Below are 23,646 nucleotides of genomic sequence, written 5' to 3'. Positions count from 1 at the left end.
CAGCTAACCACATATATTCAAAAGCTGTAAAGTACAGTTAGCTTGGGTTCTGTTAGCAACACTCTTTCCTTTTCCTCAGAAGAAAAAATGCACCAGGCAACAGAGAGTTTTTTTATTTTGAAACTTTATTGCAATAAAGGGAGTTGGAGGGTTTCCTTCCCCTTCCCAACTCCCAGAGCACATGTTCACATCTCATATTTATGCCCTTTCCCTGTTCGCATTTTCCCTCTTCCTCTCCCTCATTTGCTGAGGTACTGGGTGGTTACAATCTTTCCATCCGCCTATTCCATGTGTCACTCCAAAACCTGTTCTTCACTCTACTTTGTACCTCCCATGTGTAGTATAAAGCGCTTATTTTCTATGTGGGTTGTGTTAGTTAATACTCATGAGGTCATTGAGCAAGTGTACTGCTATTTTGTCTAGTGCCAGTTCCCTCCTGTTATCTGATCCAGGCCCCTCCTCCTTCGACTAAAGAATTTTCCTTGTTACATCTCCCCTCTCCCTGTTTCCTTGTTCCAAATCACTTCCTTTCCCTGTGAGGTTCCGTTGATGGGGACTTAGCCTGGGAATGGCCATTGAGAAGGTGATCTCATGTCTTCCTAGCCACATGTGCCTCTAAGGGTGGGGCTTCAGAGAAAAAGGCCTCTCCTACAGAGCTGAAAGGCAGGCAGTCTCATAAAAGAGAACGTGAGCTTTCAAATAGCCTGGTCCTAGAGCATGCAGGGCTTCACATGCCATAATAATAAAAGAAGCTACTGCCTTGCATTTAGAACAGCTAAGCAGGGATGTCACAGATATGACATTTTGGAGGGCCTTCATTCTTAACGGTTGCCATAAGAAAGAAGCATAATCACATATAACAAGAACAACATGAACTGCCTTGTTCTTGACAGACCTGATCAACTCTTGTGAACTCCAGGCTGTGACAATTTATCTTTTATTTGGTTTTCCTTTTCTTCTTCTGCCTTTGACTTTCCCTTGCATAATTATTGTTCTCTCCAGAGAGCTTTGCCTTCTTGTGATAAGACAGATACAATTTGATGGCACGTGACAACAAGAAAGTAGATGTCAATTTGTTCTCCATGTTCTTATGGAGAAGAGACCCAGTAAACTGTACAAATTGCTTCCAATGGCCAGCATAGTGGAATTTTCACTTAAATAGCTGATTCCACCTGGAAACCTTATGTAAACCTTATGTTCTATTGTATTTGAATGTATCTTATTGTGTTGTAAGCCGCCCCGAGGCTTCGGCAAGGGGCGGCATAGAAATAATAATAATAATAATAATAATAATAATAATAATAATAGATAAGGAGCTACTGTTGTTTGGCTCTCCTAGCCAAGCAGGTACTGAGATATGCAAAACTCTCTATATGCACAGCTGGGAGCAAGCATGTTTGTAGTTGTGAAAATGCCCATTCTAGATTGAGGAACCCAGTCTCAAATCCATACTGAGCCACAAAGTGGATTATATGATTTTGACCAGCAACTCACTCTATCTAGTCTACCTCACTGGGTTGTTGTGGGATAAAATAGGATAATCCTTGCAGGAAGGGTAGGATTTTTTTAAGGTGAAATATTTATTTATTTATTTATTTATTTAAAACATTTCTATGCCGCCCCATTCGCCAAAGCCTCGGGGCGGCTCACAACATAAATTAAAATATAATACATTAAAAATAGAAAACAAATTAACAATATAAAATAAGTCACCCTGGCCAAAAAACTTTAAAATAAAAATAACATTAACAATTAAAATGACGCTTGAATAAAAAGGTCTTCGCCTGGTGACAAAAAACAAATAACGACGGCGCCAGGCGGACCTCTCTGGGGAGCGCATTCCATAGATTGGGCGCCACCGCAGAGAAAGCCCTCCTCCAAGTACCTATCCTCCTAATTGCTAACATCGAAACATTATTAAAATATGATGCACTCATTTCCCTCATATGGCAATCCATCCGAAATTAATAACTGCTTCGCTACTGTTTGGATGAATCCATTTTCGGGAGCAACCTGGTGCATGTTTAGACATAAAAACGCCCTACATACCACATTACCTTGCTTTATTTTAAGCTTTGCAAAAAGGGGCGTTCCGCACGATTGCCATATTAACCCCAAGGATCCCGCCCCTTCCCAGCTTCCGACAAGGGGCCCATATGCGCTTCCTGTCATTCTCGGTCAGCGGGTGGAGTCAGTCTCCGAAGAATCCCAAAGCAAGCTGCGACGCGCCACAGAACTTCAGGTTCCGCTTGGGTTCCTCTGTATTGAACGTGAAATGGTGGAAGCACATAGCAATGGCGATTACACTGAAAACACGTGAAGGGCAAGGCTTTCTTTCGCGGCAGGCTTTGAAGGAATCCTCCAACAATTGCGGGGCGTAGCGTTGCCTAATTAGGAAAAATCCAAAACTTGCTTAGTTTTACTTAATGCAATTATTTCCTATTATTCCTTATAATAATTGCTTATAATATTTCTGTAACTCCAGATAAAATTTTACAAGGATACAGTTAAGAGCTGAGTTTCCCAGACTAAGCGGCACTCATATGCACAATTACGTGGGAGCAAACCCCAGTAACATCAGTGAAGCTTACTTCCACATACGCCTGCCTAGGAGCAGCCTGAACGGTGCGTGCTTGTGCCCGGTTTCCAGCCGGAACCGTTGCTGAGAGGCTAGAAAAACTCGCTCGTGTTGCTTTATTACCAGATTTCAACCTATGGTTAGACCGCCTTTCTACACATGCATGGAAGCATACAAAGATTATGCTTCCAGATGAAGCTTTTTATTCTGCAGTTGGTTTGCGTGGTTCGTGGAATTTTATGGAGAGATTTTGTTATATTTATTTTCCTCCTTGTTTCCTCTTTCAAGGAACCCAAGGTTCCTTCTCCATTGTTATCCAAACAACAACCCTATGAAATAGGTTCGCCTGACAGGCCCAAAGTCACCCAGTGAATTTCATGACTGAGGGGGGACTAGAAACCAGATCGCCTGAGTCCCCGTCCTGCACTCTCACCACTACAGCACATGGCAACATGGTCAGATGATGTTGTCTTTAATTTTGGCTCGGGACCAGGAGGATTTCTTTCCAAGCCCAGCTACGAAATGAGACTCTCTGTCCTCGTCTGCTTTATATTAGGTTCCCTGACATGGAGGGTGCTACTAGCTGCGATCAAGTACCGGAAGTCTCGCTCAGAGAACCGGTAGCACTATTTTCCCTTGGTGGCCGCCAGGTTTTAACGCATGCGTGCTCCAGGAAACGGAGAGGAGCGCGAGCTGCCCAGGTGCGTGTGCATGAGGGGAGGGCGAAGAGAAGGGAATTCCTGGGAGGTGGGGCGGGGAGGTGGCTCTTGCCTTGGCTTTCCTTCGTCGCCGGATTCAGGCGCCCTGGCTTTTGGCGTTTGGCTTTCGGCTTTCGGCTTTCTTCTGAGCGGCCGAGGAGTCCGGCTGCCCGGCTTTGCCTCTCTTCGCGTCCCGGGGTTCACCCCGGGCAAGAGACCCGGGCGTCCTTGCCCCCAGCACCCTCTTTCCCATTTCTCCCAGCAGCAGACGGGGCCCGGCTCTCCTTGTAGACCCCTTCCTAGCCTGCTGCCCGAGCAGGGGACACTAATGCCAGGGACTGCTTTTGTGTTCAGGGTGTTTTTCGTGTTTTTTCTCTGGTTTCCACGAAGTATGTGCGTGTGTTTTTGCAGAACACTTAAGACGATGCCCTTCGATAAAGGGGATTGTTCTGCCCATATAATACTGTGGTGATTGTTGTTGCTTTAAAGAAAGTCTGGATTTCTGCCAGAAGGGAAAGGTACTTTACCCTGTTTTTCTTGTTTGCAAAAACTTTGCTAAGAGTAAAGGCACTACTTTGAGGAACCAGAATGTTGACAAATGTGGCATTCTTTTCTCCTCGGGCCTGTCTGGCCCTTTTCAACATTTTCCCTTTCTCCCTGCACCTCAGTGGACCTGCTGTTTCCATCCTTTTGTGTTGATCTGACCTTTGGTCTTTCCTCCCTCAGACTCGTGCTTTTACAAAGGCTCACCTGGACACCTGTACAGCACATCCAGAAATGACATCTTTGGTGAGTTGTAGTCTTGCTGGGATTCAAGCAAAGAGCATCTGATATGTGGGCATATCTATCCCAATTTTCTCCTGGATAATTTCTGGGGATCACTTTCACTGTCCTGTGGGCTTTCAGGTAGTTTGACCAGCCTCTGTGTTTCCTGTCTTACTTGTGCCCCCTCATTTTTTGGTAGGGAACTAGCAGCCAGACAGCAACTGAATATGTGGTCCGCGTTCCCAAGTAAGTTTAATTCTTTCACTGTATTCCCTTTGTATGTTTCACATCATCTTGATATTTTTTCTGCTGTAATCCAGGCTAATACAACTTAATCTAAAACTCAGTTGCAAGCAATGGAGTGTGTGGAAAGGTGCTGCTTGTTTCGCTTAATGTTCCTGGTGAGGGTGTTTCAGGGTAAGATGTGCAAGCCAATGAATAGGTGAAGCTGACCCAAGCCTTAAGAGGCAGTCTCCTGAGCCAAGAGCATGGGTTATACCAGCAGTTCTCAAATGGCGTAGGTGGTCCCCATGTGTGTATAAATGCTCAAGGCACTTGGGGTGGGTGGGTTATGAACTTCCTGGGAGGAGGAGGATCTTGAAACAGGTAGAACCAGGGATGCTTTTTACTAGTGACAGTAGTTTAGCATTGTAGCCACTCAAACTACTATGTGAACTGCCAAGAGAAAGGGAAAATGTTATAGTCCTAATCCACAGAATATACAGAATACATATATGCAGAAAGAGATATGATTTGCATAAATATGCCTGTATGCAAGGATTCTGTGTACTTGCTTGTTGAAAAAGATGGCTGCTGCTGTTTGGGATGGGGTGGCAGCTAAGATGATGTTTAGAAGGAGGCTGAGTGCAAAATACTTGAGAAACATTGGCATATACATATGTAAAGTCTGTATGAGTGCATGGTGGATGTCTGTGGCTTGTATCCTACTCTGTTTGTTCAGAATTAAGGATCTAGATTGCTAAAGCCACAAATGTTTTTTCTATCGCTTTGCAGCTTGTGTTTTATTCTGCAACACTTGTGTGCAAAGTACATTAGGGTTCTCTCCTCCTTCCAGCTGCATGTACTGTTGATGTTCTTGTTTTACTGCATGGGGAACTGAAGCCACAGTCTAGTCTCCTGCCCCATCCCATGTGCTGGTTGTTCATGGCAGAGCTGGATGCTCTGCCTGCTTGACCAAATTAGTCCTCATACTTAACTGTGGTTGTTAAGTGTATAACTTAAGTATATATAAGCATACATAAGGTGTGCTAAACCAGGCCTAGGGTCTAATGTGTCCAGCATCTTGTTCCCCTAGGGATCAGCAAAATGCCTCAATAGGAAACAAATGGGAATCAGAATCTGACGTGCAAGTTGCTGCCTGGGAAGAGGCAGTTTTGTAGAAACAGATTCCATAACTGTTCTTCTCTAGTCCACATGGTCTCTTGAAATTCTGCTGACGCCAGCCATGACATCACCCAAGATTTGTTTGGGTATTCTTAGCATGTAGTAGACTGTGAGGGGGCGAGCTTTTTTTCATCTAGGCTTGCAGTTCCTTCAGAGGAAATTTCTCGGGGGCCACGTGCCTGTGGGAAGGGCCAGAGCCACCCTGAATGCTATCACCTCACCACTGTTTTGCATTCTTTCACAATGAGATGCATTATTTTCTCTGTCAACCTCTGTCTTCCTCCTCTCTCTGGCAACTCTGCCAAGGACTTGCTGCCTTGTGAGATAGCTTCTGTCTGCAGTGTTCCTGCGGCTGCCACTGCTGCACAAAATAGTTGGGTGGGGAGACACACTCAAAAACTTGGCGTTCCAACCATGAAACATCATGGCTAGGACATCTCTGCAAGGTGGTGCACTCAATGGTTGGGATTCCTGGCTTGATCAGCCTGCTGCAGTCTACTGTGCAATGACAGGCACAGGAAAAAATGGGCAACCTGGGAGGGGAACTGGAGGGAGAGCTGCAGGGTACATGCCGCTTGGTACAGATATACCTTAACATGTGCTCCTTAAAGCCGTTGGCCAGCAAGAATGCCAAAGCGTGCCCATACTGCACACTTCGGCAGCCCTCCTGATGGAAAACCCTTCCTTCCTTTCTGTTGGCCAGAAGAAGGCTTTCCGCTGTGGGGCATTCCCACTTTTCTCCAGCTTTGGGTGCTGGACACCAAATCTGACTCATTTCTGCCACAGGAACACCTCTAAGAAATACAACATTATGGCCTTCAATGCTGCCGACAAGGTCAACTTCGCCACCTGGCACCAGGTAAGGCCCTGCACTTAGGCTAACAGGGTAGCAAGCCAGGCCACAGTGTGTTGTCTTTTGTATGCTGAGTGTATTGCTTGATAGCCTTGGACACAGTCATTTGAAGGACTCTCTGCTCAACTGGGTCTTCAGAGCAAATACCAGTTGCAGGGCTTTCTTCAGTGGTGGCCTTGCCTGGAATCCATAGAAACCCCAACATGCCTCCATTCTCCCTGCTTGAAAAAAGTCACTGAAGACTTTTCCATGTCTTTTTATGTGTGATATTAGTTTAACTTTATTTATTCTTACTTTGTGAGCTCTTTAGAAGGACTGGGGATATAAAAATGATAATATACACAATAAATCACAGAGACACTATATGTCTTTATAGTAGGATTCTCGGGCACAGTGCTTTTTGCTGGAAGAGCACACACCCTCTCAACCAGCCTAGAACAAGTCCTTGATTATGCTACAACCTTCCTCCTCCATTCTAGCAGCATGGGCCACAGGAGAATCTATAGCCCACACAAGCCTGCTTCACTGTGTGTCTGTTTATGGGATGGAGGTCCAACATGACTCAGATCCAGCTCTCACCGAAGTGGCAAGCCTGTATCTGAGCTGTACCACTTCAGGTTGGAGATGGGGGCTCATATGATGGAATCCTTCTCCATGAATTGCGGGGAAAGAACATGCCATGCACAGAACATGGGCAGGCCAAGGAGAAGACCGAGCCAAAAAGAGATTTTTATTTGGAGATGCATCAGCTGAGCCCACCTGTAGTTGCATAGTTTACCTAGGTTTACAACCTCACTAAGAGTTAGGCCTTTTTTATTTGCCTGATTTTGAAGATGTAAATCCTGCTTTTTCTAAAGTACCTTACAAATATGAAATACACGTGCATTAAAACTGAAACCAGAAAATACATTAAACAACTCAAAGAAGATACTGGTATCTAAAGAGCCAGTGTGGTGTGATGGTTAGAGTGCTGGACAAGGTGACTGTGCCATGAAGCTCACTGGGACACTTGGGGCCAGTCATTCACTTCCACGCCTAAGCTGCCTCACAGGGTTGTCATTGTGAGGCTAAAATGGGGCTGTGTAAGCTGCCTTGGGTTTCTTGCGAAAGGAAAAAAGGCAGGATATTAATGCAGTGTAGTCGGAGTAGGAATAATTAGCATTAACAAGCACTAGGCATAAAGCCCAGAAAACCAAAATGAAGGCGTCGACAAAGCCTAACATATCCAAAGCAGAGAGCTATTTCTGTTGAAGGCCTTCCTAAATCACCAAGTTCAGCAACACAGGGTGCTGGGACTTGGTGGATCTCAGGTAGGAAGGCATTCCATAGGGTGGGTATCAAATGGAAAAGGCCTTGCTCCTTGTTTCCGGCAGCTGGACCTCAGACAGCTAAAGAAGCCTGGGACAATGAGCAGATCATGTGGGAAAGAACACACAACAAAAACTTGTTCCATGTGTCTCAGCAGTGGGGAGTCCCATGGCCTACCTGACGATGCACGGCCTGGTTGTGGGGCTTCCTCTGCTATTTCGCATTCCTGCAGCCAAACCCTGGTCTTCACAGTTACCGCAATCATATGATTACAGCCAAATTAAAAACAGGCACTGCATGAACTGGATGATCATAGACGTGGCTACTGGGTTGAAATTTACAGCTTGTGCAAGAAAGTTCTTCACATGCAGCAGCGGGATGCCCACTGCCCCACTGGAGATCCTGCAGTGCTTTCCCTGGGACTTTTCTTCCTTGCTTCTCCCCAGGCAAAGATGGAGCGTGATCTCAGCAACAAAAAGATCTACCAGGAGGAAGAGTTGCCTGAGTCGGGAGCTGGTAGTGAGTTCAACCGCAAACTGCGGGAGGAGGCTCGGCGCAAGAAATATGGCATCGTTCTGAAAGAGTTCAGGCTTGAAGACCAGCCCTGGCTCCTCAAAGTCAATGGCAAGGCTGGACGCAAGTGAGCAGTGGAAGGGGGAGCTGTTTTTTGCCTGTGTTGAATTGCAGGCTGCTGCTGCTCCTGGCTTTGTTCACACCAGGGAAAGTGTTGGGTGGCCCTCAGAGAGCACCTCTCCAGCTTTGCCAGCAGGGAATGGAACAAGGTCTCTGGATGGAGCACAGGGAGATCTGTGCTGTTCAGTGTGCTGTTGGTAGAGGAGCCCACCGGATGCTCCGGGGGAAGCTCACAAGCAGGATGTGAGCACAGTAGCATCCTGCTGCTCATATTTCCAGCCTCTGGTGCTGGAGGGGGCATGTTGCCATCATAAATAAAAGCTGTTGGTAACCTGACTTTCCATAGCTTCACCTAATCCCCTTTTAGAGCTGGCCAAATCACTACATCTTGTGGAAGCAAACTCCCTAGCTTAATGATGTGCTCTATGAAAAAGCGCTTCCCTTAATTTGTCCTAAACCAATCAATGCTTGCAAAGCCTGCTTAATTTGCATGCTTAAGGAACAGATTGCAAAATGAGGGATTCCTATATAAAGATAGGGAGTAAAACTGATTCCCTACTGCTCCGGTGCTGTGTAATTTTCAAATATGAGCAGCCAAAAGGACCAGAAACCTTTGTCAATGTTTAAACAGAAGCTAAAAGCCTCAGTTCTCAGCAGAACTTACCAGATTTTGTGTAACAAGTGGAATGCCTGAATGTGTAGGGTTGTTAACACATGATTCCTGTGTGTCTTACTCCCACTTCTGCATTTCTCCTTTCTGGATTTGGAGCCAAAACAGATCTAGGGTTTCTAATGGTGCTTTTGATTTAAACTCTTAACACTGTCCCATGTTTCTTTTCACTCAGATTCAAAGGAGTAAAAAAGGGTGGTGTGACAGAGAACACCTCCTACTATATCTTCACACAGTGCCCAGATGGTGCCTTTGAAGCCTTTCCAGTCAACAATTGGTATAACTTTATGCCCATTGCCAAGCACCGCACATTGACTGCAGAGGAAGCTGAGGAGGAATGGGAAAGGTGAGTGCAGATTTTCATTCCTGCCCAAGAGGGGTCTCATGCAGGACTCACAGAAAACCTTGAAAGGCTAGTGCAGGGTACTGTCCAGCATGGCACCCATTAAACACTAAAAATGTTTTATTTTTATTTTCATTATTCATTATTAATTTTTTATTTTCAATGTGCATGGATTTTATATATCCTTAGCAATTAATACATACGGCATGTATGCAACTTTCTAGCAATTATACACAAGATTCAGCAAAACTGGGCCAGTGTAGTGAGTGGTTCAGTGCTGGACTGGGACTCAGGAGAACTGGGTTCTAGTCACTGCTCAGCCTTGAAGTTCCCTGGGCCAGTCACTGACTCTCAGCCTGACCTACCTCATGGGGTTGCTGTGGTGAGGAGAAAATGGAGAGGAGGGGAACCTTGTAAGCTTCCTTGGGTTCCCTGCAAGAGGAAAACAGGAAGGAAAATAATGACAGCAAATATCCACATAAGTATCTATTGCAAAGTGTCATCTATATGCCACCCATTCAAATCATAAGGTCCTCAACCCATTGCATTATTAGAGGTGAATGCTTCTCCTTCCATCCAGTGTTGTCAGATCTGCACAACGGTTAACATTAAAGACTTTTCCAGTGTAAAATTGAGCAGCATAATAACCTTCTCACAAAAAGAATCCCCTAGAAGTGTGAGTTCTACTACACTACCAGCAATTAGCTGAGTTAGATGAATCCCTCATTAATGCCCTCATAGTGGCATCTCGTAGACCTGAAACAAAAGGGTTGCTGATCAAGATGCAGCCTAAGATCCTTGGATACGACAGATAGATATAAAGTGGCAATCCACTGCCTAGGCATTTTGTGGTGATGCTTAAGGCACTTTCTCAACCTTCCAAATGTGTATATGAGTTCAAAACCACCAATGTCCCATATGCTGGGAGCAGCAGTTACTGCAGCTTTGCATCCTGAAGCGATCTGGGCCGTCCCAGGAGATGGCAGAGTGTTGTAACAGGCTGGAAAAGCAAAGGTGTGCTTCCTCAGACAAAGTGCTGGAGAGGCTCCTGCCATCTGGATTTTTATGAGTGAGCAGATGGCCTGATAGTGACAGGGTTTGGAAGGCTTCCAGGTTTCAGTGGCATCCCATTTCCAGTCCAGGGGTCCTGCTGCAGCTAACATCACTTTGCCCTGCCCTGCATCTGCATCTGCATCTGCAAGTGACTCAGAAAAATAGCTCTGGCCCTGAGAAGCTTACAATTTGAAGTGTGCCACAGGGGAGGTCTACAGAAGACCTTGTGAGTAATGGGAGGAGAAGGTGTATTTGGCTCAGTTCCACATCCTTAGGTTTACCATAGTAAACCTTAGGCTTGTAGGGGGTTTTTTTGCTGGGTGATGTGTCCAGGTTTTCAGTTCTGCCTTAAATCCCACTTTAAACTATCAGCCATGGTCAGAGAGGTCCTCTAAGTGCGTGTTTCCTATAGGGTTCTCTGCCACCCCCTGTGGTCAGAAGACCTTCATGCTATATCATTTCCCTCTGCCCCAAAAACAGCTTGCATGGAAGGGCTGCTGCTCATGAAGCACACACTGGAACTAGAATGCTAAATAGTAAGCACTTGTATTGCATTCTGTTCTTTAAGCACTTTACACTCGCGCTCTTGCTGACCTTTATAATAGCCCTGTAAAGTGGGTCAGTACTGTCTGGACTATATTGCAGGCAGGAGAATGGCATGGGCAAGACTGCCTAGTGGATTTCCAGTGGAGTAAAATTTGAATCAGGGATTGACTGATTGATTGATTGATTGATTGATTGATTACATTGAGATGCCACCTTTTTGTCTTTGTGCAAGGAAGCCAAGTGGCTTATGTGGTCCTCCTGCACTCTGTGTCATCTTTAGTCACTGGGCTACACTAGCATTCTGCAGTGTGGTATTCAGCCTGCAGACTCTAGTCCTGAGGCTTGAATAGATCTAAGGGGTCTGAAGAGGGCTGAGATGCCAGTTGCCCACTTCAGGCTAGCTTCCCTGTTGTCTCCTGAAAAACAGGAACAGAGCCACTGAGATCTAGATGGCATGGCCTTTCTGGAGTTGCTAAGGCTTCAGCCTGGTTTCTTGCAAATGCCTCTGCTGGGTGGCTCTTCCCCAGCCCCCTGCCATGTCAGGCTTTCACTAGCAAGTCATCCAGTTGAGTCTGGCTCTTCTTCCTCTGCAGGCGGAACAAAGTTCTGAACCACTTCAGTATCATGCAGCAGCGTCGGCTGAAAGACCATGGCGAGGAAGAGGAGGAGGAGAAAGAGAAGAAAGGCAAAAAGAAAGGGAGCGACCTTAAAATCCATGATCTAGAAGATGACCTGGAGATGAGCTCAGATGACAGCGAGTTCAGTGATGCTGATGGTGCGGGGCTGTGCCTGGGGCTCTCTGTCTGTGTAAGACCTCTTAAGGACCCTTTTGAGAGGTGGCAGTGGCACTCAGGACCCAGCAAGCCTTCCTTCCTTCTTGTGTGGGCTTTGGTCATTGTCTCTGAGGATGTATGAAAGGCAGAACGGACAAAAAGACAGCTCTGCCTTCCAAGAATAGCAGGGTGGGCGGTTGCATCCAGGTAAGGGTTCAGAGGTGTGGTAGTGCTGTCACCAGGCTGACACTGCTTGGTGCATCCTTCCAAAGGGAGCTGGGATCCTGTTAGAGGCAAATCTTACACACATCCCTCCAGCTCTTGCATCTGGCATTGCTGGGCTTCTTTCTGAGTTCGTGTGCCAAAGAGTGGAGTAAGCTGGCCTCTTTTGACCACTCTTCTCCATGTATTGAACCCATTTCCAAAATCCTAGCATGCTCAAACTTACAGCATCTGTTCTGTATTGCATAAAGGACTTTCCTGTTCTTGAATTTAAACCTTTCAAGGGTTTTGGAGGCCTTGAGAAGTTTGCCTTCTGGGAGAAACTGTAATGTTGCCTGTTGTCCCTCATTAGGTGAGAAGCCAGCCAAGCCCAAGAAGAAAGCCCCTCTGACCAAGAAGAAGAAAAAGAAGAAGGGCTCCGATGATGAAGCCTTTGAAGACAGTGACGACGGGGATTTTGAAGGCCAGGAGGTGGACTACATGTCAGATGGGTCAAGGTAGGCACCACTGTGGATGGGAAGCCACTTTTTCCTAGCCAGGACTAGGACTGCCTGGGCATTCCCAGGAGGAGCAGCTGCTGCTGCTCTTTCTCCTTTTCCCTCAGTGGAGACTGGAGATGTTCCTTGCTACTGCTTTTTGTCACCTCAGTTTGTTGTGTTACTCAAACAGGGATGTCTTTCTATCCTCTTACAGCAGCTCAGCAGAGGAAGCAGTGGGCAAACCTAAGGTGACCAAAGAGGAAGATATCCCAAAAGGTATGTGGCTTATTAAGAGGACTGACTGCTCTCATGATGATGAATCTAGGCAGCTGCAAGACCAGACTAGGGGTTCCTTTGCCTGTTGCCCTAATGCAGGGGTCAGCAACCCGCGGCTCCGGAGCCGCACGTGGCTCTTGGACCCCCCTGCTGCGGCTTTGCTGCTCAAAACACGCGCCAGCACAGCCACTGATCTGCTCGAAGCTCCACTCAGGAACGCAGGGCTAGCTAGTTAAGTAAATGGCTACATTCCTCTGCTAAGCAAGCTTCCTGCAGGCTCTCATGTTACACGAAACACTGCTGAAAGGATTCCCTTTGTCCCAATATAACCTCCTTCATCTGCATGTTAAAAGCTGCTCTTGGGACCTGTCACAATTCACAGCACTTGACTGTTTATCTGCTAATCTGTGACTAAACACACCTATAGCCTGCCAATCTGTGGACCTGAGGTCCCCCCAGCCCTGGGCCAACCATGGATAAATCAAAGTTTCTGAAGAAAACCAAATGTTTAATGATAGTGGGTAGATTCATTTGCTTTTACTGCTGATGAACTTATGCATGCAGCCCTTTAGCACTGACTTTGACTCTTCAGGAAGCTGTTCTCCTATTCAAAATATATGAAAGGAGTCCTACTAGTTTATAATGTAAGATTAAAAATAACAGTTTTTAGTGACTGAACAAGAGCTGCAGCTAAATCCAAAATGAAGCTATACATAGCATTAAGGTAAAAAACAATATATGTGGTGTAATCTTCATTTTAGATGTCAAAAGGGTTTTCTTTTGTGTGGGAAATGGGTCCAAATGGCTCTTTGAGTGTTAAAGGTTGCCGATCCCTGCCCTAGTGGTTTGTTTGCCTGTCTCCTTGGTAGGATGCCTGGTTTTATTGGATATGATCACAGGGGCAGGCTGCAGTTTGCAGTTTACATGCAGCCAGGTCTTGTTCTGCCTTGGCCCTGGTTTGAGACACACTACAATTGAAGATTACTTTTCTGCCAGCTCAAGTATTGTGGCTTTTTCCCCAAATGGCTTTGGGAATTACAGCTTGGTGACACTGCTGAGCCTTCTCTGTTTAACGATCACACACACCCTCACCAGAACTTCACTTCCAGCTTCTTCAACAGAGGCTGTTGGGCCCATGAACCTGGTTGATGTGATGTGCCATCAAAGAAAGCCCTCCAAAATGACAACCTGTCCGTGACAACCCTGTAGTCTTGATTTGTGTTTTCTTAATATTCAGCTTCAGTCCTGCTTTTGTACTTGCCTTCACTTTAATCAGAACTTGTTTCACTTCATTGCTGCTTTCTGCCAGTAGCATGATGCCATCTGCATATCTTAAATTGGACTTCTGTCTTCTTTATGATGTGTTCTTCCTACAGACTGAACAGATAGGGAGGGAAAATACATCTTCATCTGACACCTTTGTTTATGGGAAGCCATTTTGTTTCTCTCCATTCTGTTCTCTTGTCTGTGATACAGTTTACACATGAGGCACCCCACCCCCCATCCATAACTTCTTAAGACCCACACAATCAAATACCAAGATGTTCATGTTCAAATCTCCATGGTCTCACAAACTCCATCCCAGAGAAAAGATAATCACATTTGCAGATGATACAAAACTGGGTGGAATAGCAGACACCCTAGAAGACAGAAGGAAGATCCAGGGTGATCCTGATAACCTTGAATGCTGGGCTGAAGGCAACAGAATGAGAAGAGTAACCAAATGCATCATTGCAAGATGAGGAATATGTGGCTCAACAGAACTGGAAAAGACCTTGGAGTAATTGTAGACAACAGGCTAAACATGAGCCAACAATGCAATGCAGCTGCAAAAAGGGAAAATGCTGTTTTGAGATTCATTACTAGAAGAATCACAAGTAGTAGTAGTTCCCCTACATTCCTCACTAGCTAGTCCTCATCTGAAATACTGTGTCCAGTTTTGGGCACTGAGATTTAAGAAAGATGCAGAAAAATTAGAAAGGAAAATGATCCAGGATTTAGAAACACTGCTCTGTGATGAGAAACTGAGAGGAATGGGTATGTTCAGCCTTGAAAAGACTGAGTGGGGACCTGATGTCCCTCTATAAGTCCCTCAAAGGCTGTCACAAAGAGGAAGGTCCAGATCTCTTCTTGCTGATGCCAGAGTGTAGGACACAGAATAATCAATTCAAGTTGCAACAACCCAGATTCAGGATGGACATCAGGAAAAGCTTCCTCACTGTCAGAGCAATACAACAGTGGGACCAGCTGCCTAGAGAGGTGGTGGGCTCTCCCACACTAGAGACATTCAGAAAGAAACTGGACAGCCATCTGAGTGGGATGGTGTAATGTGGTGTCCTGCAACAACAGTGGGTTGGACTCAATGGCCTTCATGGCCCCTTCCAACTCTACTGTTCTGTGGTCACTGCTGTTATCTGTGAAAGATCCACCGCTGCCAGTGTCATCTTCAACTACCACTGGTGCCCAGTAGCTGCCCTTCAGGAGTCTCTCCACCCACATCACTATTAGAAATGTCCATCCTCTTCTACTGATGTGACCGTTACTTCCAAAGAGGGTGTATGCCTTTCAGTCTGGTGTCTCTGCTTTGACTGTTCTGCCTTGGGTGACTCTGTTGGGAGGCCAGCCCAGTGTGAGAGTTTGGTCTCCTGGTGGCAGTGCTCTCAGCTTCTGTGACATTCTTAAACCTCCTCACATATTAAGGTGGGGATTAGAGGGGAACGAACCTGGTTGCCTTTCCTTTTAATCGACACTGGCGCAGAGAATAGGAAAAGCTGTTGGATAGATCTACTTTTGTACTGGGTGAGGTGAATCATTATGAGTTTCTGCGGCTCAAGGTCTCCTATATTATTTATTTACTTATTTTATACTGATAATTTTAATTTTATTATGTTTGTAACTCAGTGTATTTTTTGTATTTTTGCATTTAATGGTAATTTATTATGTTCTATTGTATTTCAATGTATTTTATTGTGTTGTAAGCCGCCCCGAGGCTTCGGCAAGGGGTGGCATAGAAATGTTATAATAATAACAACAACAACAACACAAGCTCCAGAGTTAGGCCAGCAAACTTCTGCTGTTTCATAAACCCACTGCCTTGCTGTTTTGCAGGTATAGATGAAGCAAGTGATAGTAGTGAAGAGAGTGAGGAAGAGAAACCTGCTGAGGAGAAGGAAGAGGAAGAAGAAGAGAAAAAGATTCCTACTCCACAGGACAAGAAGAAAAAGAAAGGTGAGTTCAGGGTAGTAAAGCCAGTTAAAGCAGAAGGCTGGGAACAGGAAGCATGAGTCAGACTTAGGAAAGGTAAAGACAGAATATGTGTGGCAATTTCACAGAAGCACAGAATATGGTTGGTATTGGGCATAGAATTCAGCTCCCCAAGAATCTTGACTTCCACTTGCCAAAAAATAAAAGTCAAGGTTCCAGCCCTTACAGTTTCAGAGATATATTTTAAAGTGTGTGTCATTACCCACTGAAAGCAGGACTCAAGTGCCTTGTATAGCAACTAACTCCTCCTTTGCCCAGTACAGCAGTTTAAATAATGAAAGCCTTCAAACGCACCATACCTTGCTTACCAAATTCTTCCTTCCTTGTTGGAGAATTTCACCTTTTTCATGCACACAGCCTTACACACTCCATCTAGCTGAGAACATGCACACGGTAGGCATGTTATGAGTGGAGCTGGCTGGAGCCAGGGATCAGCCTAGATGGCCTGGGAGGCCCCTTCTGATTTGCTTTGTTTCTAACATAGAAATAGTGGGCGCTTGAGCATCAAACCAACTTTCCAGCCTTGCCACCTTGCAGGAGAGTAGTATTTTATTTTAGGGCTAGGCAGTTTGCAGTCACTCTGGGGGAATTCCCTGAGAAGCCCCTTTTGAGCCTGTGGTAGCCAGACCTCTCAGGAGGCTGGTGACCGGGGAGTCAGTAATCTGCTTTGACACACTGGCTTTGTTTTACAGACAGCAGTGACGAATCCGAGACATCTGAGGACAGCGACATAGACAGTGAAGCATCTTCAGCGCTCTTCATGACGGTAATTCCAGATGCTGTTTACCTGAGGCTTTGCTCTTGTACTGGGATCAGCTGCTGAAGTTTCCAGCTCAGATGTATTGTCTGTATGCAGTAGAACACACTTGTACCACATTTTTAAAGTATTCTTCCTGGTTAATTCCCTGCAGATAGAAAAGGAGCACAGCAAGAAGTGGCTGGATCTATATTGTTCCTCTTCATATGCTTTGTAAAAATGTGCACTGTTTTTTTCAGGTGTAAGTAAGCATCTTTAACTACCCCCACCAGTAGCTGCAGAGCTCAGTATAATCAGCAGTGCCAGGATTCTGTAATTTCCATCTGCCTCCATCTCATGATGAGGTGTGCTTTGCATCTTGACTGACAATTTTAGAACCAGTAAAGTCCTGATCTGGGAGGGTTATCTCACTTTATGGGAGTCCCTCTGTAAAAACTCATTACTGTATTTGTTTGCTTTTTAAAATAATTATGATCATAATTGTGTTATGAATTAAGGAAGTTCTGTCTCAGCTGAGTATTCCATTCCATCTCTAAAATGTATTTAAGGCTTTAATATACCATTCTATAGTAAAAACTCTCAGAATGATATAGCACATCATACCATTAACAGTACGATGATAAAAATTCATATATAATCAACAATAATTTAAACAGGTTGATGATGATGATGATGATGATGCATAACACAATATGACAACCGAATCATAGCAACCAGTCTTTAGACAGAAATGAATAGAGAGTCTGCCTTCCATGGGCTCACTGAAGGTGCCCCCAGGTCCCCTCCCAGCTTCCCTCGTTTGCAGTGTCCCTGATCCCTGTGTAGCATTTTCAGGGGGCCAAAGGGATTGTCATGCAGGGGTGCAATGAATTGGCTTCCAGTAGCTCAGTTGCACCTGCTTACATCTAAATCCATCCCCAACCCATTTTGTCTTCCCATCCTGCCAGAACATTAGCCTTTTTGTGCTTGCTGCAGTATTTTTCTCCTTCTCCCCTCCCCCTTCCCCCCTCCCCACTTTCTTAAAGATCACCTTGCAATGATCTGGAGAGCCAGTGTGGTGTAGTGGTTAAGAGCACAGGGCTAGAACTCAGGTGATTCAAGTTCTAGTCTCCACTCAGCCATGGAGCCAACTTGAATGACTTTGGGCCAGTCACGGACTCTCAGCCCAACCTACCTCACAGGGTTGTTGTTGCGGGGATAAGAGTGAGAGCAGGAGGAGGAGAATGATGTAAACTGCTTTGAGTTCATAAGAAAAACGTGGGATATAAAGCTAATAATAAAATCTGGTTTGTCAGCTGCTCAAGTGGCATATTAGAGAGGCTATCTCTGGTTTGTCACTCCTTTAAAAACGTTTTTTCCCAAATATGCATGATTTTTGGTGTTCTTAAAAATGTTTCCTAGCCAGACTTGTACAAGTGTACACTTGTGCACTTTTGTGGGTCCAAAATGGCATGTTGTCTATTCAGTGAATTCATATGTTACTGTCAAAACAAATCCCCTTCAAAGGAACTGAAAGGGGTTCTGTCTCTCTGTCATATCTGTATACTGCCCCATAGCCTACAGGGCTCTTTGGGAGGTTGACAAACATCAAAATACAAACAATAAAATATGCAAGATAAAACAATGATACAATAAAAACAAGAACTGAAAACACTGTGCTGCAATAACTCCAATAATTATAAAAACTAGCCCCCTAATACAGCAGTAACAGTAACAATATTAAAATAGAAATATATAAATTGTTTTCCTCTTTAATTCTTAAAATACCTGGTAAATAAACAGTTTTCACCTTTTTAGCAAAGACAGTGTCAGGCATACCTCTCTGGGAGCATATTCAAAAGATAGGGTGTCACTACTATTTTACAACTTTCAATAGAAACTGAAGTAAAAATAAAAGTTCTTGGTAGCCTCCCTGGGTGAATGCTCATGAGGGGGTGTTGCACAATTGGGGCATGTCATTTCAAACCCTCAGATTGTACACTGACAAAAAGAATTAAGAAGTGCACATGTCTGAGGTACAGTTCTTTTAAAAAAGAGCATTAATGAACCTGTGGCCGTGTGCCACTTCCCTATAGTTTGACACCCATTCTGGGTTGTCCCGTCATGCAAACCTGGTCAATCTACCTGTGACCTGATGAGATGGGGCAACTTAGTTTTTGTGCACTTTGCATAATACTGCTTATAGTTGCAAATGGGCTCTTTTTTACTATTATATTACAATGCATTTATACCCATTTTTTCCTGTTGGGAGGAGCCCAAGGCAGCTTACAAGGTTCTCCTCCTCTCTTTTTCATCCTCTCAACAACAACAGTCCTTTGAGGTGGGTTAGGCTGAAAGTGAGTGTCTGGCCCAGGGTCACCCAGTGAGCTTCATGGCCAACTGGGGCCTAGAAGCCGGATCTCCCTGGTCCCCAGTCCAGCAGTCTCACCGCCACACTACACTGGTGCTCTCTTTTGACTTAACTGTGCACATTCTGTCATTAGCTCATCTATTCAGCTTCCGCTTGTTTTTCCGACCTCTTTGGGGTTAGGGCAACCTTGTGAATCAGTCCATGGTCTGATGAACTATTCTGTGAAATGCTGTGTCATCTGCTTGCCAATGCGCTTGCAGTTTTGCTTTTGGGAGCCTCAAATGAGGGTGGGTGAGTGACTTTCGCTGCCCAGGTGTGTGCTGGGGAAGTGGCTGTTAGCCCCACTGGCTCCGTGGCCCAGTCTTGGTAATCCCGCTCCCCCATTTAGCTTCTCCGTATAGCTTTCCCCAGCATCAGCTGATTCCAAGCCTGGCAGACCGGTCCTGTGTTGCAGTTTGCTCATGTTCAGTGGTGATGCTTGGGAGGAAAAGTGAACCCAGTTGAGCCAGTGCTTTTGCAACTGCAGAAAAAGAAGACCCCTCCCAAGAAGGAGCGGAAGGGCTCGGCAAGCAGCTCTCAGGGGAACAGTCGCCCAGGAACACCCTTGGTGGATGCTGGCAGCACCTCCTCCACGCTGCGGGCTGCAGCCAGCAAGCTGGAACAAGGTATGGAGGTGCAGAGCACCCAGCAGGATCCGGCTTTGTCTGCCTATTGGGCAGTTTTGTACAGTTTGATGCCAGTGTATTTTGATTGGTCTTTGCAGGGCTTAGCTTTTTAAAGTGAATGTTTTGGCTTCCAGGGGCATTTTGAAAGCTGTGTGTACAAAAGGCTGTGGTGCGTAGTAGGCAAAGCTTTTTTGTGATCACATAGGGTTGCCTGCCTCATTCTCCCACCACGTCTTTGTGGCCTTGATTCATTCTCCCTTGTTTTGCATCCACTTTGGTCACACTTCCACTAGCAACAACAACAAAAAGAAATCCAGTTCTTACAAAGATTCAGATCTTGGGGGTCACATATGTCTGGGTGCATAGCTTGTTTCTATGGAGTAGAATTTTCAATGGATCTGGCATTGGACTAAATGATACGCTTAGATCTGAAACCAGCGGGGAACCAAGATACCATTTCCCTCCTCAGCCACCCTGCTAGGGCCAGTTTCATTTTCATTTTCCCTCCTGGGGAAGAATAGGCCTGTTCAGGCGTTGGCAGCCAGGACAGGTGAAGGGGAAAGGGGCCTTGGGGCTGTTGTCCTGAAGCAGGGCTGCTCTTGTTTCTCTGGAACAGGCAAGCGGCAAGCAGGTTCTGGTGAGCTCCCTGCAGCAAAGCGGCTGAAACTGGATGCTGGGCCCCAGGCTACCATGGCCTCTGGGAAGTCTACCCCTCAGCCACAGTCGGGCAAGTCTACCCCCAACAGTGGGTAAGTGTGTGAATGCCAGCTTTTGCAGCCATGAGCTTTCATCAGGACAGTGCGTATCTACCTTGGGCAGAGGACAGAAGAATGCCTGGAGGTCCCTGCTGTGAGTTGGGCACCACTGCTACCTTTTCGGTAATGGTACAGTGCTGCCAGTGTGTGAGAGCTTTTGAGAAAAACATTGTACGCTTCATTTTATAACAGCATTTCACTTCCTTATTTATTTATTTGGGGCATTCCTGTCCCATCCTATACAGACATCTCAGGACGGCGATACAAAACAGTATACTGGCCACATGCAAAAATATAAATATACAATACAGCCAGTATTAAAAACCATGGTTAATGCCTAAAATACAGAGGAAATAACAAGGTTTTGGTCTGGCTAGGAAATGAACAAAGCATCAGCACAAGACACACCTCTCTGGAAACCAGGTACCAGAGCTGGGGTGCTACCGCAAAGGCCCTTCTCTGGGTAGCCACTCTTCTGATTTCCTTCAGAGAGGGCTCCCGAAGAAGGACCTCAGACACGGATGTTAGGGAATGGATAAGTGTATAATTCGAGATGGAATTTAAGTTGGGAGGTGCAGTCCTTCCATTCACACCCCAGCTCTGCCACAGATAAAGGCAAGCCACTATTTCGATTGGCCACAGCACCCCCCTCTTTGCAATGGTGGAATAACAACACTAGCCTGCTTTTCAGGTCTCTTGTAAGGATTTGGGCACTGTTGTATATGGAGCACTTGTAGGTTTGCCCTTTCAAACTATGCAATTGCCATATGCAGTTACTCACACTAGAGAAGTTGTTGAGGCAGGAAGACTGTCCCTGACTTCCCATCTGAGAGTTGGGGTATGTCAGTGGAAACCTCTTTCCAAGCCTCAGTGCTACAGCTGCTGCCAGGACTTGCTCCTTAGCCAGTTTCCTTCCTTGCAGCGATGTGCAGCTGACAGAGGATGCAGTGCGCCGGTACTTGACCCGCAAGCCCATGACTACCAAGGATCTGCTGAAGAAATTCCAGACCAAGAAAACAGGGCTGAGCAGTGAGAAGACAGTCAATGTGCTGGCCCAGATCCTGAAGCACCTCAATCCCGAGCGCAAGAACATCAACGACAAGATGCACTTCTTCCTCAAGGAATAAGAAGGGGCCAGGTGTCCACCGGCCTTTGGTGTCCACCATCCTTCTGGACTACTCTGAGCCTCCTTGCACTGAACCAGTAGTTGAGATGGCGGGGAGCTCAGGCTGTGTGGGTTGGCATTGGCACCCTTTGGGGAAAGGGCCATGGTCCTCTTGCCACCTGGATGACCCCTTAAGATTAGAGGTGTGGCTGGGGGCAGAAGGATGGCACAATTGAGGGAGAAGTGTTCTCTTCCATGTGGGAAAGGGTCGATATCTAAATGCTGCCCTTTTGGAAGAAAATGTGCAGGGATAGCTTTTATACCTATTTCCCTGTATTTTCTCTAGTGCTAGGAAACCTTGACAACAAACCACTGTCTCTCTGTGAGTAGTCTGCAACCTGTTCTGTTCCTCTCCCATTGTCCAAAAGCACAGAGACTCTGAGAAAGCTGTAAGTGGTACACGCATTCATTTCCATGCAGCTTTTTTTTTTTTTTTTTGGCAAAGTATAAAACTGTACGCTCTGGTAAACAGAGAAAGGACTTGGCTCAGAATGCCCAGCTGTGACTGGTTTCCTCTGGCTGAATGCACATACCATTGTTTTTAGTTTGCAATAAAAAGCTTTGGGCTTCAAAGCAAAACAGGACAAAACCTCCGAAATAAAAATTCCATAATGGATGGGAATGACAAAGATTTGCATATACATGTTCAATTTTCATGCACCAGAATTGCATCATAGTACCATGGTTAGTCTTGGAAGGGTATAGATGGAGAAATAAGAGTTCTGAGTTAGTGGAAGGTTGTAGGTTTTGTGCGGGGTGGGGAGAAGAATTTGTGGAGGCTCCTGGAAAATGTGTTTCCCTTCGTACCTATTCTGCAAACCTGCAGTCTTGTTTGTGTGACAGTTGTATGGCCATGTGACTGTTTGCAAGCAGAGCCTAGGTTTATATTTGTGCTTTCCCTTGTCGCTGTCAAAGGAGACTCTTCAGGAGCAGATGGCCCAAATGGACAGGTATGTATGTGTACCTTGGAGGAGGCATTGTTGGGTTGTACTTTTGGCTTTACTCCCAACCACTGTACACCAAAATAGAACTTCTGCACATGAGCCTGGAGTTGTGCACCACCAAGCATCTGGCATATATTCAGAGCATACATAGGTTTGGATGGTGTTTGTGTGTACCTGGTGCCTGTTCAGGTCTAATCAGAGCATGGAGAGGGTGCTCAGCAGGTCTAAGCACCATGCTTCCTACACTTACATCCATTTCCAGCTCCCCCTTTCTAGCCCTTCACCAGAGTCTGCAGCTGCTGCTGTGCCAGTTGGCTTTCTTAGCATCTGCAGCATCCCAACAAAAAGCTGCCTGATTTGATTTACATGTATATTTCACATTTTTTTCCTCATGCAAAGAACCCAAGGTAGTTTACATGTTCCTCCATCTTCTGTCCATTTTACCCTTGCAACAACAATCCTGCAAGGTAGTTTAGGCTAATTCTGTGACCAGCCCAACGTCATTCAGTCAGCTTCATGAGCAAATGGAGCCTAGAATTTGGGCATCCTGCTGCACCACACTGGCTCTCATGCCTATGTCATGAGGATACCCTGGGGAGTAAAGGGACTCTTTTTGGTCGCTTTGCTGACCCTCCTGACCTGTATCACCATTTGGTCCCATTGAAGCAAGTTGTTTTTGAGGTGCCGGGTTCTTTGTCATGATTAATGTGCTAAAAACACCATCTTGACTGCCAAGCACCCTCACATACAACCTTGTGCGCCATGGGTTTTTGAGGGCGGAATGAATGACAATATGGCTGGGCAGTGGCCTCCTCACTCTCCTCGCACCATCAGCTACTGTGGGAATGCCAGCATGACTTGGAGGTGGCTTCACCCAAAACATTGCGTGGGTGAAAGTGGGAGGGGGGGCCAGCATGGCCTTGACTGCTCTGTGGCCTCAATGCTGCTCGGCTTTTCTCTTAGTCCATTCATGAGCACTAGTATCCTAAGCCAAAACTGTTTTGCGTGTGTACATGTCTGGCCTCATTAGCACTTGCTGTTGTGCTGTGTCCCCCTCCACCACCACCAGACCTACAACAAAAAGGATTATATTCATGCCATGCTTTGGAAGGAAGCATATAGCACTAGCCAGAGAAGATGAAATA

General features: G+C 45.8%; 1 protein-coding gene across 3 annotated transcripts; it reads left to right on the top strand.

The window, feature by feature from the left end:
* Positions 1–3,230: 3,230 nt before the first annotated feature.
* On the top strand, positions 3,231–22,186 carry GTF2F1 (general transcription factor IIF subunit 1). Of its 3 annotated transcripts, none has more exons than XM_044443459.1 (14): positions 3,231–3,279; positions 4,003–4,065; positions 4,241–4,287; positions 6,232–6,304; positions 8,053–8,246; positions 9,085–9,255; positions 11,445–11,626; positions 12,199–12,343; positions 12,540–12,601; positions 15,710–15,829; positions 16,558–16,631; positions 19,499–19,637; positions 20,254–20,386; positions 21,315–22,186. In XM_044443459.1, the coding sequence occupies exons 2-14, from the start codon at positions 4,054–4,056 to the stop codon at positions 21,517–21,519; spliced, it is 1,557 nt and encodes a 518-aa protein (XP_044299394.1). In that variant the 5' UTR covers positions 3,231–3,279; positions 4,003–4,053; the 3' UTR covers positions 21,520–22,186. The 3 variants fall into 3 exon arrangements, with proteins under 3 accessions (XP_044299394.1, XP_044299395.1, XP_044299396.1); XM_044443460.1 differs by lacking the exon at positions 3,231–3,279 and adding an exon at positions 3,776–3,794; XM_044443461.1 differs by lacking the exons at positions 3,231–3,279; positions 4,241–4,287.
* Positions 22,187–23,646: the final 1,460 nt, after the last annotated feature.

Source organism: Varanus komodoensis, unplaced genomic scaffold (genome assembly GCF_004798865.1).
Source record: "Varanus komodoensis strain SLA01 unplaced genomic scaffold, ASM479886v1 scaffold42, whole genome shotgun sequence".
Taxonomy (NCBI): Eukaryota; Metazoa; Chordata; class Lepidosauria; order Squamata; family Varanidae; genus Varanus; species Varanus komodoensis.
This window is presented reverse-complemented; position numbering and strand designations above follow the sequence as displayed.

What these genes read in the sequence shown, in the direction of transcription:
- GTF2F1 (XM_044443459.1), top strand. An exon ending in AATGGCAAGGCTGGACGCAA is followed by an intron (nt 8,247 to 9,084) that starts GTGAGCAGTGGA and finishes CTTTTCACTCAG; the next exon opens with ATTCAAAGGAGTAAAAAAGG. An exon ending in GCTGAGGAGGAATGGGAAAG is followed by an intron (nt 9,256 to 11,444) that starts GTGAGTGCAGAT and finishes CTTCCTCTGCAG; the next exon opens with GCGGAACAAAGTTCTGAACC.